This window comes from Typopeltis vanoorti, chromosome 19 (assembly GCF_054136105.1).
Source record: "Typopeltis vanoorti isolate ZY-2024b chromosome 19, IOZ_Tvanoo_1.0, whole genome shotgun sequence".
In the NCBI taxonomy this organism is placed as follows: Eukaryota; Metazoa; Arthropoda; class Arachnida; order Uropygi; family Thelyphonidae; genus Typopeltis; species Typopeltis vanoorti.
In genome coordinates, this window is record NC_143567.1 from 36,171,804 (window position 1) to 36,185,804 (window position 14,001).

General features: G+C 37.1%; 1 protein-coding gene across 1 annotated transcript; it reads right to left on the bottom strand.

Annotated features, from left to right (window-relative positions):
- Window positions 1-345: 345 nt before the first annotated feature.
- Window positions 346-8,234, bottom strand: LOC150095996 (transmembrane protein 267). Its single transcript, XM_090409412.1, has 2 exons — window positions 7,858-8,234; window positions 346-838 (listed from the first exon to the last, which is right to left on the bottom strand). Exons 1-2 carry the CDS (start codon window positions 8,134-8,136, stop codon window positions 497-499), a joined length of 621 nt encoding a protein of 206 aa, XP_090265538.1. The 5' UTR covers window positions 8,137-8,234; the 3' UTR covers window positions 346-496.
- Between the last annotated feature and the right edge of the window lie 5,767 nt (window positions 8,235-14,001).

Sequence of the window (14,001 nt, forward strand, 5' to 3'; positions counted from 1 at the left end):
TTTTCTGAAGAGTGACTGGTCCAGGGAATGCATTGCCTGAAAAGGTGGTGAAGATACAAGCAAGGAACAAGTTTAAGTAGTAGTATGACAGGCTCTGTGTTAAAATAGGTTGCCCACGAGTCTTGTGACTCCCACTCCCCTCCCTCCAAATAAAAAGAAAACTCTGTCACTTTACTGAGACTGGCTAACTCACCCTGCAGATGAAAAGTCATTATAAAGGTTCTGTGCTTTCTAGATGCCATTTGAACCTAGGTCTTTCCAACCAAAGAACTTTGTCTACACTTGTCTACTACTAAAATTCCTATAAAATATGATTCATTTATTTTTTAATTCTTCAAATCTACCTTTCTTCAAAAATCTCACAAATATTTTTATTCAGATTTTAAAAATGAGTTCACAATGCAAATTTTAAGTACTATAAACATCCTATAATGTACTGCATTTGTAGTTCATATGACTGAAATTCTTACAAGTATATCACCATTTATCTTACGAGTTATACTACAGCTTCACTCAGAGAGGAAAACTTCTGTCCCACACCAATTCCTGACCATGATGTCTGGTTTACAAAGTTTCTACAAAGTAGAGGTAGTACGCAACTGAATATAAAGTATATCCATGAATTTAAAGGCTTTGTTGATCCATAAGGCCAAAACCAAAGTCCATGCCTTTGTGCATCCCGAAAGTGATGTGTAGTCACAGCAACAAATATGATCCAAAGTAATCTCTTGCACCATTCCAGTTGGAAAACATAAGACACAGAAAAAAGTGAAAATAAAGCTAGCCAAACAGCACTTGTACAGTGAAATGGTGGCCTTTGAAGTAAGCTGACAGCATCCTGCAATCAGAGAAAATAACATTATAAATTTAATTTTTAATGATGAAAATATAAATTTTTAACACACTTAAGATATGAACTGAATGTAAATTAATTTATGCACTAAAATATTATATAACCTTTCATGTGTCTGGCCCATGAGTTGTTGTAAATCTACAACCACTCATGGTACAGTATCCTAGTACCACGGGTGGATTAAGCTTAACATGAACAAGAAATTATATGATTAAATTCGGCTGCAATATTAGGTATAATATCATCTAGCTGCATAATCATTCAAAATATGAACTTTTTTTTTTTAATGTGGCTCTCAACCTATCGAAGGTTTTTGTAAACCTAAAGTAAATCTGTGCAGTTAGTGGGATAAAGATTATTATTTTTTTATACTTTTATTAATATTTATATTTATTTTGTATTTTTACATTTATTTTTTGCACAGTTCAGTTCAGAAACCCTGCTCTAAAAATCAAACATAGATCTTTTTCAAGCCACTTCAGGCCTCCAATAAATGAACACATCTCATACTGGGAGATGACGTTCGTCTTCCACCTATAGACAAACACATCCATGCCCACTGTGGAATTTGAACTCAGGATGTCTTGGCTGGTGAGTGGATATACTAACTACTTGGACAGCCAGACCATATTCCCATCATATATGATTTTTATGTTGGAGGTTTAATGGATTTTTTACAACACTCAGAAAGAATTAAATTAGAATTTAATACTCCTATATTTCGTTCCTAGTCACTAGGACATCTACGGGGATTACAAACAATTAATGTAACATGCACACAAAAACTTACAATACTAAGCCCAACCACGTGGGTGACCCTAAAGTCCTATCTAGGTGGAGCGCCCTCTAAGGGCGGTAGTAGGTGGCCTGGAATGTAAGGTGGGACCTCTGGTGATGAGTGTTTCCCAAATCTTCGGAAGCTTAATGCAACCGTATTTGTTAAGATTTGGTTGGTTTCTGAGAGCTGCTGCTGCTTCTAAGAAAAGTCTCTCTTTCTTGAATTTGCTGTGGTGGAGCATAGTGGTTTTCTTCCATGATACTCTGTGGGTGGTGTCCAAATCATGGAAGAAAACCACTATGCTCCACCACAGCAAATTCAAGAAAGAGAGACTTTTCTTAGAAGCAGCAGCAGCAGCTCTCAGAAACCAACCAAATCTTAACAAATACGGTTGCATTAAGCTTCCGAAGATTTGGGAAACACTCATCACCAGAGGTCCCACCTTACATTCCAGGCCACCTACTACCGCCCTTAGAGGGCGCTCCACCTAGATAGGACTTTAGAGTCACCCATGTGGTTGGGCTTAGTATTGTAAGTTTTTGTGTGCATGTTACATTAATTGTTTGTAATCCCCGTAGATGTCCTAGTGACTAGGACGAAATATAGGAGTATTAAATTCTAATTTAATTCTTTCTGAGTGTTGTAAAAAATCCATTAAACCTCCAACATAATGTCCTCACAACACTTAAGCCTCTACACAAGAAAGCATCATATATGAATTTAATGAATGCAGAAACATCTGGCGAGTAGGTCAGCTGATATCAGAAAGAAAGAAGTGCAGGATAAGAGAAATGATGGCTTGACTAAGAGAGAAGGGAAAATCAAGGAGCGAGTCTTGTACAGCGATTCAATCATAAAAGGTGTGATCGGCAAGAGGTTGGCAAAATCATGCTTTCCAGGCACAAAATAATGTTAGTGAGGCTATTAAAGCACAAATGGGTACAATGAAAGAGATGATCATATTGGCTGGAATGAATGATTTGAAAGGAGAAAAGTATGGCATGAGAGAGGACATGAAAGAATTACTGGAAGTAGCAAAAGAAAAGAGAGAGAGAGAGAGTCAAGATAGTGAATCTGTAGCCGCAGCATGACAGAGTAGAACTGAGAAAGAGGAGCATAATGGTGAATGACTTGATGTGTAGGTTATGAAGGAGTGGTGTGGAGTGAGTTTGATGGATGAAAGGACTTATACAAGAAGGATGGTTTGCATCTGAATGGATTTGTGGTGTTGTGTCTGTTGAAAGTGTTGGTGAATGAAGTGAAAGTGGAAGTGCAAAATCAGGAAAACTAGAGCTTTTGGGGGGGGGGGTTGTTGAGTGGATATGCAGACATCAGTGAGGCAGTTAAGAGCAAGAATGTGTATTTAATTAGTACCACTGGTAACAAACCAGAATGAGATAGTATACAGCATCAGGATCACAGTGGGCATAAGTGGCTTTTGCACTTTATGTACACTAATGCTAGGAGCATCGGAACAAGCAGAAGGAATTTTTGGTATTGGTTATTCACCAACAGCCTGACCATAGGTCACTGGCATTAATGACACATGGCTGGTAGAAGATGATATAGTCAGTGGGATAGAATGTGAAGGGTATAGTGTGTTCAGGGAGGACAAAGAGAAAAGAATGAGGAATGTTATTGATGACAGCTGATGAACTGCAACCAAAGAGAGTAGAAGTTCAACAGCTGACCAGTGAAACTAGCACATTTCAGGATATCTTTGTGTGAGATGCAGACTAGCAGAACAAAATATACAGTTCGATGCTGTTATACACCAGGGGATGGAAAAGATAATGGAGATAGTATGCATTGGCAAATAGACTCAATGAATGGAGGGTAAGTAATTATTATGGGGGATTTCAACTATGGGAACACAGATTGGAAGGAGAGGACACATGGGAGGAAGGAAATAGAATTTATGCAGTTACTAAGGAATAATTACCTGAGACAGCATGTGATGGAATATACTAGGGGATTTGAGAGTGCTCAATCTAGTAATTGCACCTGAGAATTTGTCTATAATGAATGACCATGTTGCTGCTAACTGGTGAGAGTGATCATATGGTCTTGATCTGGGAGGTGACTAAACGTGTGGAATTTTCAGTTAAGGCAAAATATATGTGATATTACAGGGCTGTTAAGCATGACAAGCTAAAGAGATTGCTTGCATCAGTGGCATGATATGTGAAACTGCAAGGGCTGGATGGTGATAGTGCATGGAAAATGGTAAAGGACTATTTGAGAGAAGTAATGACAGACTGCATACCTAGAGTAAGGAGAGTAAATCAAGTGAGAAATAAATATGTGAATATCATCATTAAGCTGAAGCTGCAAAAAAAGAAACAATTGTGGAGGAAATTCAAGGAAAAAGGTGACCAGCAGGCACATAAACAATAAAAAGCACAGGCCAGAAGGATAACAAGTGTGGTAAGAAAGGCAAAAGCAGAGTATGAAAGAAAATTAACAGTGCAGGCCAAAGATAATCCCAAACAGTTCTTTCGATATACTGCAAGTAAAAGAATGTTTATGGCAGAATGATTTTAATGAATGCTGATAGTAGGGAGATAACCGAATCAGTCAAAATACTAGAATTACTAAGTGAACAATTTGCAGGAGTTATCATCCAGGTGGAGATATTGCAGTAACGAGAAAGGCAAAGGTTTACATGGGAATTAAGGTAAATGAAATGGAGGTGCATAGCATATTAAACCTTAATGTGAATACAGCTGTGGGATTGGATGATATACCAGCTCTAGTTTTATGTGAAGCTGCTAGGGAATTGCTAGTGCCATTGATCACATTGTTTAATCTGTCTCAGCTCTGGGTTAGTCCCAAGGGGATGGAAAGAAGAGAAAATAATTCTATTGCAGAAAGGAGGCTCCAAGACTGATGTAGCAAATTACCAAACCGATTGGCATATCAGAAACTGTTGTCAAAGTATTAAAGAAGTTGGTCAAGAGTAAAATACAGGAATGGATAGGTGGAAATGGGATACTATATAGGGAACAACATGGTTTTGTGAAGGGTAGATCATGCATCAGTCACTTGCTCACATTTTATAATAAAGTGACAGCTGAATTGGATAGTGATACTGCTGAACTTCAAAAGTTATGGAATTCTAATCAGTAAACTGCAGCACATGGGGATGGATATATGTTTGGTGAGGTGAATAAGAAGATGGTTGATGGAGAGATATCAGAGATATCTCTAGTACATCACTAGTCATAGGTCCAAAAGAAGACCTGTGACTAGTGATGTGCTGCAGAGTTCTGTTCTTGGACTGCTACTGTTTAATTTGTACATTAATGATATAGAAACAGATCTGAGAGGAACTGTTCAGTTGTTTGCTGATGATGCAAAGCTGTTGTAGAACAATAGTTAATACAGATGATGTTAAAATTTTGCAGGATGATTTGGATAGACTGGCAGTCTGGGCAAAGGAGAATGAATGTCAATTTAATGTGGCAAAGTGTAAGGTTATGCATCACAGCTGGTCACCTGTACCCATTACCTTTATCCAATTCAGCTCACTGTGTTATAAAACGTGAGCCTATTACTGAGGCATACCCTTCACAAAACCATGTTGTTCCCCCATACAGTATCCCATTTTCATCTATCCATTCTTGTATTTTAATCAACTTCTCCAATACTTTAACAACAACTCCTGATATGCTGATTATATGGTCATTATTAGTGTTTTATAACATTAGCATAATCATTTCATCCCTAACTTTTCCAATTTTTGCAATATGTCCATTGAACTACAACTTTTACTCCACCCTGTCCAGATCCTTGTCTCCTCTACCTCCTGAATTCAAGTTTCACCATTACAATATATATCATTTTGCCTCATCTGGTCATACCCTTCCCCACCAAAATGCAGAAGGGGCATGGCCAGATGGTATCCCATTAATCGTGGAATACCATCAGGACTAGAAGGCTTTTTGGTACCTAGGTTGTTCAAGATTCTTCTTCTTCTGGTTTTTCAGGTGGAAGTGATTTGCCTTGGTCATCTATGCAGGAGTTGGATGAGAAGAATGATGTCAGGAAGGGTGCTTAATTTTTAGTGATATTGCAATAATACCTTCTGGGTGAGAAGACAAAGATGGCAGCATAGATGAACAAAATGCACAATACCAATGGCATACGAAGAAGAGAGTTTCTCCATCTAGCCCTATTAATTATAGTTATGTGCCTATCTGTCTTCTGTGTAAGCTATGAGAGAAGCTGGAGTTTTTGTCTTATATCCAAAGACTGATATCTAAATCTGTATACTTCAAATTCAATAGTAAGTTTTCATGTGGCATCCTATCAAATATCTTTACAAAAATCAAGCAAAAGTAGAGTTTTTACCTTTTCCTTATAAACATCTCTTGTTAAACAGCAACCAGATTACTGGTTGCTGCTTATAATAAAGTAACAAGAGTGTCTGTTAATAATAATCAAAAGAATATCACTGTATGTTGGGTTGAAAGGGAATGAAAAAGCAGATAATCTTTGCAAAATTTGCAACCCCTGTTTTGTGCTAATCAAATGATCAGCACAAAACAGGAAATATGTTAAACTTAAGAATAGGATTGTGACATGTACATCAAATGTTTTCAGATATTAACTGTCAAATCATTTTTTGTTGTTTAACAGATTTATATTTTTGTGCTGTGTTATCTGACATATGTAGTTTCTTATATCACAGCTTTTGCCTACTGACTCTGTAAACCTACATTCTGAAGAAGCTGTTCATAATAAATGTGATACCATACATTTAATAAAAACACCTGTTTATGGGAGAAAAACACTGTGTAATATTCTATCTTTATGGGACACTAACCACAATAAGTTTCAACTGCCACCTTAGTCTCAACCTACTTGCACAAGCACTGCAAACATTTCTGGTTTTGTATATCCTTTCTCTCTCTCTCTCTTGGGCATAGTCATCATCTATCTGTTCACTAGACATCAACAGATGCCATATAGTCACTCAGATGCTCACTGATGTGCCACCAGTCCTCGCCATGTGGTCATGTTGTATGCTGAGGGCTTCAACTCTCTGAAGATCAGGCACTCCAGACACAACATCCATCCATCTCATTGACAGTCTACCCCCTTCCTCTTTTTCCAAGAACTTCACCTTCTATTACTCTTCTGAAAAGTCCTTCCATTCTTTCAATTTATCCAAAGTATTTCAACTGTCTTCTGTCAATATCCTTAAGGAACCTTAAAATTCTACTGATCCTTTCCAGCACCCATCCATTTGTCTGCCTTTCAGTATATGAGTTCCTCAACTGCTTTCTATAACACCACATCTCAAAAGCATAGTGAAAGCCTCTTTTTTTTCGTCGGTAAGTTCCAGAAGAGTCTAGCTACTACATTTTCCATTGCATAAGCATTTCAGCCAATTGATGATCACTGATACAGAACATATATAAAACCAAGCCAAAGAGGTGTGGACTATTTTTATCCCTGGTGAATAAAGAGAAAATGAAAAGGTTTTACAGTGACTAAGAAAAATGATTTAATAAAGAGCAATATATTCATGATTTGATTTGTTTTGTACCAGATACTATATGCTGCTTCACTGATTTACAGTACTGAAATTTCACATAATTTCTGGACTCTTTTTAGAATATTTGAAATAACAGGATGAACTTTCAATAAAAAGTTTATCTCTAAAGTTTTTTTCCTTAACAATAAAGCTGTGTGTATAATTAACACTTAATTAGGGTATGCTTTTAAAGAGATATTTAAGTTTCTCTTAAGGTATCACAAAGGATAAAATTTTAAGTCCAGTAGGAATTTGTTCTCATAGGTTTTCTACATTAACAGGTTATTTTATACCAATGTTATTATCCTCAGACAACGAAGTGATCATAATCAGAGATGGTCTCATTATCAAACACAATGCTCATTCGAACAGTCGTGAACTGTACTTATATGTAAGAGACAAATATTTACTTTTAAATATGCGTGAATGCGTGCTGCTAGATATGACCTTACCAACTACTAAAAAACATTTCATTTCATTTCACTGATAAAAATCGATATTTATTTACAATTGATGATTGATATTACAAAATTCATAATTTATGAAATAACCATGTAGAAACCAGCCTTCACTTGAATTGGATAAATGGAAAATGTATGGGATAAATGGAAAAATACTTAATATGACGCACTACTGAGAGGATTAAAATACCATATTGTCAGTGCTAAATATTTTAATACATACTCTTAGGCTACAGGACTTTGCGGCAATAAAATGGTCAATATCCAAAAAAGATGCAACAAATCCACAAAGAAGAGACTCCAGAATCTTCGATGAAATATATTTGTTTATGTCTAATAAAATGAGATACCAACTGAATACGGCTATTAACGCATGAGTTGCACTATCGACGAGTGCACGCAGCAATGAATTTTCCGCTGATTTCAAAATACGATCTCCAGTTACTGAAATTAAACACAGCACAGTGGAAAGAATTAAATATTTTATGCCATGTAGCCACATGTCTTTTGTTTCACTTTTTCAAAATAAACAAAAATACTAATACTATTCTAATACAAAAATGTATATTTTCTCTGCGACAAACGAAGAGACAATACTTTTTCTTCCATTACATCAGCTGAAGGCATCGTTTCAGTCACGTGCTTTCATCAACTAGTGACGCCATCAGTGTGGAAGCACGTGACTGAAACGATGCCTTCAGCTGATGTAATGGAAGAAAAAGTAGGATACAAAAAACTTTTCTGCAACAGATGTTTTCTTCTTCACCGTCTATGATCTTTTGTGCTTTTAAGCGTCTTTTCTGCTACAGATGTTTTCCTCTTCTTCGTCGTCTATGATCCCTTGTGCTTTTAAGCGTCGAGATTTTGCCAAAGAGATTTCGATGCCGTCCTGTACAAGGCTTGTTATTTTGCTTCTTTCCAGTTTCCCTTCTTTTCCAATTTTTCTTTAATTTTTTTTTGTCAACATTTCCGGGCCTGCCTATGTTTCTTTTTCCTATTTTCTGGCTTTCATATACAGTTTTTGCTATTCTTCCTTCTTCCATTCGATTAAGATGTCCAAACCACCTCTTTGGACTTGTGTTGAAATAGTTCAGAGGTGCAACTTGAAGGCTGTCTCTTAGAGTTTGATTTCTTATTCGGTCTAGTCTTGTTTTTTTTTTGCCACTTTCCTAAGATATTTCATTTCAATTATTTGTAGTTTGTGTTTCCTGTTATTAAACACCAGGACTCGCAACTGTATGTTAATATTGGTACAAACACCGAACGGTGCACTGCCATTTTGGTATTCTGGGTAACTTCTTTCTTATCTAGGAGTGGGCCTTTCATTGCATAGAATAGCTTTGTTCCCCCCCCCGTTATCCTGTTAATTTCTGTGTCTGGTCTACCATCTTCTTGTATATATGATCCCAAGTATTGAATGGAGTGAACTTGTTCCAGTTGATGGTTCTCTATTTTGTATTATGTGTTTTGATTGGTTTCTAGATATGATCATTGTTTTAGTTTTATTTATATTTATTGTCATATTCCTTTGTTTCTTCATACCAAATGTTGATGTTGTACTGCAAATCTTCAGCTGTATTTGCTAGAATCACTATATCATCTGCAAAAGCCATGTGTGAAATCATGGTTTCTTTCAGTTTCCTGTATCCTAGGTGGAACTTTTTTTGTTTTCGTTTGGCATGCCTTTAAAATTTCATCCATTACTATAATGAAAAGAAGAGGGCTTCAGATACAGCCTTGCCTCACTCCTACATTTGTTTCAAATTCGTTTGATCTATTTTTATAGGTTCTTACATAATTTATATTACTTTTGTAGAGGCTTTGTATGGCTGCTATTGAGTTACCTTGTATCTTATTTTTCTTTAATATTTGGCATAATAAGTGTCTGGGAACTCGGTCAAAGGCCTTTTCGAAATCTATAAAATATGCTTGTAATTCTTTTCCATATTCCAACGTTTTCTCTGATACTTGTCTAATACTGAAGATAAGATCCTATGTGCTTCTATTTTTTTCGAAAGCCATATTGCATTTCATCCAGTATATCTTCTATTTGGTTCCTAAGCCTCTCTTCTAAAATACGGGCAAAATTTTCATGGAACGCTTAAAAGCGAAATCCCTCTATAGTTTTCACATTTATGGTTATCTCCTTTCTTAAATATACGGATTATTATTGCTACTTCCCAGTCTTTGGGAATAATTTTCTTTTTCCATACGACATTGAATAGGTGTAAAAGAAATTTTATGGCTTTCGTTCCTAAATTGTTTACCATTTCTGTTATTTGGTCATGGCTTGCTGATTTTGCCCAGTTTTATTTATTTATTTATTGCCGCTAACAGTTCATTTGTATGAATTTCCTCACTTTGATATTCTATTTTGCTTGCATGTCTTGCTCTTAGGGTTCTATTATTTTCGTGTCCTGCATCTTCCAATAATTCTTGGAAGTTCTGTTTCCACCTTTCCATGACATGATTATTTGATAGTGATGAATTAAACAGAAGAAAAATTATAGTAAATGGAATGATGTATAAAAGTTTCTGCAAAGAAATGAAACTGAATATTCATTTTATGAATGTCTGGGATGAGTTTGATAATAGGAAGGAATATTTTAAGAGAGATGGTTTGCACTTATATGAATTGGGCGCTTGGCATTTAGAACATTTATTGATAAAGGAGTAAATGGTCAAAAAAACTGGGAAACGGCATTTGCTATGGAGATAGGTGATAGAGTAAACTGTAAGTAGTACTAAGGTTATTATTCGCTGTGAATTTGGGATTAATTTAATCCCAAATCTGTTGCCACTGTATGATAGAGAAGAGTTGAGAAAGAGGGCCATAATTGCAAATGATCTTATGTGCAGGTTATGCAGGAGGAGTGGTGTAGAGTTTGTGGACGTATGGAGTGAGTTTGATGGGCGAAAGGACTTATATAAGACGGATGGTTTGCATCTGAATGAATTTGGTGTGCTGAGACAGGAAAAAGTGTTGCTGAATGAAGTGAAAGTGGATGTGCAGAATCAAGGAAACTAGAACTATTAGGGGAGGGGGAAGTGGATATGCAGATATCAGGAAGGCAGTTGAGTGTAAGAATGTGTATAATATGCCTGAGCTGGTACGAAGGACAACAAATCAGAATGGGACAGTTAACATAAGTCATCAAGATAGGGGTGGGACTAACAAGCTTCTGTACTTCATGTATACTAATGCCAGCAGTATTAGGAACAAGAAGGAAGAATTTTTGGCCTTGGTTGGCTCTTTTTGGCCACAGGTTATTTGCATTAGTGAGACATGGCTGACAGAGGATGATATATCTAGTAGGATAGAATGTGAAGGGTATAGTGTGTTTAGGAAGGACTGAGAGAAAAGAATGGAGGAGTAGTGTTATTGATGATAGCTGATGAACTAGCCAAGGAGAACTGAAGTTGAACTGCAGGATAGTGAAGAGAGCACATTTTTGAGGCTATTTGGTGTGAGATTGAGACTAGCGGAATAAAATATACAGTTGGGTGCTGCTATTGACCAGGTGATGGAATAGATGGTGGAGATAGTATGCATAGGGAAATTGATGAAATGAGTGGAAGGAGGGTAATTATTATGGGGTATTTTAACTATGGTAACATTGATTGGAAGGAGGAGAGGACACATGGGAGGAAGGAATTGGATTTTATGCAGTTATTAAGGGATAACTACCTGAGACAGCATGTAATAGAATATACTAGGGGTTCGGAGCAATTTAAAACTTATGCATTGTTTATTTCTGAAATTTTCCATTTAATACTTTTTGACCGCTACTAAGTGAGTAACGGGCGGGTAGCGTATACGGTACAGCGTGGATATTGGACAAAGAGATGATTTACGTTCCGGGCGAGACGGCGCAAGATTTAATCACGTTACTCAGAACGGAGCACAATTTAAAACTTATAAATTGCTTATTTCTGGAATTTCCCATTTAATATTTTCGACCGGGGTTGACCGCGGGAAGCGAACCCGCGGATAAGGGGGGGGGGGGAATCATTGTATTCTACATAAAGCTACACTAAATACACGTAAGAAATCACTTTAAAAAGTGCCATTTTGTTTTACTTCGTCATTTGCTTGAGCAGGAATGTAGGAACAAAACATGGAAGCATATATTATTATTATTATTATTATGTAACACCTCCAGGAACTCCAAAGACTCATCGAGGGAGGGCATCTACTCTACAATTCTCCATCTCTACCACTTTGAACTACCTTCATCCTCTACACCAACGTCATCTACCTCCAACCCACCACCACCATTAGCATTTTCATAGACAATCACAAACATCCATGCCCATGGCGAAATTCGAACCCACAGCTTTTTGGCTGAAGAGCGGATACGCTGACCACTCGCCAACCAGGCCGGCCTTATGAAAGTCTTTTAGATAGTAGACAGTTGTCGTCGTCCGTGTGGGAAACTACCACTCTCCTTATGGGTGTCTGAAGGGTCTTCAAAAAAAGTACCATATGTTTGGTGTCCAGATCAAGACTCCTTCTATCTAGTATTTCACTAAGTGTCATGGTGGATTACTTATTTTTTTCAAATTTTTCACTAATTCTGGAGGTCCTTATACCTCCCTGTGCTTTTGCCAACGCTTTTTTTTTCTTTTGTTCATAAATGACCTTCTGTCACTAACCATAAATCCCATCAATAGTTTTGCTAACAACAATTCTTTCTATTCCTCTTTTTCACTTGAAACTTTTTCAAGTGCTCATATAGCTCAAGTTACAAAGTCTTTCATAATCAATACCTTAAATTCAGCTTTTCTCGCGGCATTTTAATAACATGTGGACAACTCTAGCAACTTCGTTGCGTCCAGAATACGATCTTATCTGATGCTATTCAAGAAAGGCACACTCCTGCCTTCTTCACCTTTCATAATTCCTAAATCTCCAAGAAAAATCACATATCTCTCCTTGAACTGAACACCTCCAACCTCTCTTAGCCATAAACATGTCACATTCATAGCATCATCTCCCTATAAAATACTAGGCGGTATCTTTTTCTGCTCAAAACATTCGCTTAACATCTAACATAAATCCCAAATCCTCCCTACTTTAGAACATTGTTCTAACATATTCATTAACAAACATAAACTGGGTGGAATGAAACGGATACGGAACATTCTTAAGAAAAAGATGATGTTGAAGGAATACTGTATGCCTAAGGATGATGTCAGTTATGAAAATTATAAGGCGAAGCCAGAAGATTTACAGCTATTGTATGGAAAACTGTGAGTATGAAGAGAATGTATCACTGCAAGCAACCCAAAGAATCTATCATTATGTTGCAAGTAATAGGAAGAATGAATGTGAAAGAATAACTCTCATCAATGCTGGTGGCAGATGCAGAAGAGATTGTTCACCAATGCGTGCCCATGCTGATAAATGCTATCAACCTAAGGTGTGCAACATGGAGCTTAATGCTACCCCTATACTGGATGAAGAAACTCAGATGTATGAGGATGAGATAATAGAGCTGTGTGAGATACCTGTGTAATAATACTACGAATAATAATAATCATAAATTCCGGTGTATTTGAACAGTGCTATGAAAATATTTTTTTTTTCTTACTTATATCGTATAAATTTGTACAATAGTCCTTTTGTGTGTTAGCCAGACTGGATATAATCATTGTACTGTGGTATTGTGGTTCTAAAAGTTTTCGCTTCGGTTGTTATTTTGATTAAAACGTGGAAGTGCAAGTTAACTTTACAAAAATAGTGGCGGTAAAGAAGTGTATGCCAACAATGCGAAGGTCTCAAATTAGAGATCGAGTTTTTTCCTGGACTTTTCGCAGTGGATACGACACGACAATTGTTTTATTGATGCGCCCAGAAATGTTAAATATTTATGGAGTTTTACATAAAATGGTAACAAGTGACTTATTATAATTTCTGAGAAGTGGGATCGAAGACTGGGGAGTTTCCAAAATGAGAACGGATGGAAATGCTCTTGACGGTAATAATAGAAGTGACGTGAAGGACGCGGGATTAGCCTAGCAACGTTGCACTTTGCAACCATATACCTCGGGAAGGAGTGTCCTCGTTCGATTTCCGTCGTCGACGTGGGGAGCTTAAGGATCTTCCTCAGTCACAGTCAGGTTAGCGGGTTTTGGGCGTGAACATCAGGGTTTTTCCCCAGTTTATCCTGGGGTTTTTTCTCCCGCAAAGCAAAGTTTCCTCCCCGTGAACACACGCTTTGACAGACTTGGGACACCACCGGAAATAAGGAGCAACTGACCTATTCCGCGGGATTATCGGTTACCGAAGCTTACGCGGTAAAATGTGTAGGCCTGCGCGAAAGCGTAATACGATGAGGGACGAAGAGGATTACTTTAAATGGTG

Bases quoted from the DNA above. Each gene is read 5' to 3' on its own strand.
- LOC150095996 (XM_090409412.1), bottom strand. From the start codon at position 8,136: ATGTGGCTACATGGCATAAAATATTTAATTCTTTCCACTGTGCTGTGT. The intron at 839-7,857 runs GTATGTATTAAA...CTCTGATTGCAG, and splicing joins CAAAGTCCTGTAGCCTAAGA to GATGCTGTCAGCTTACTTCA.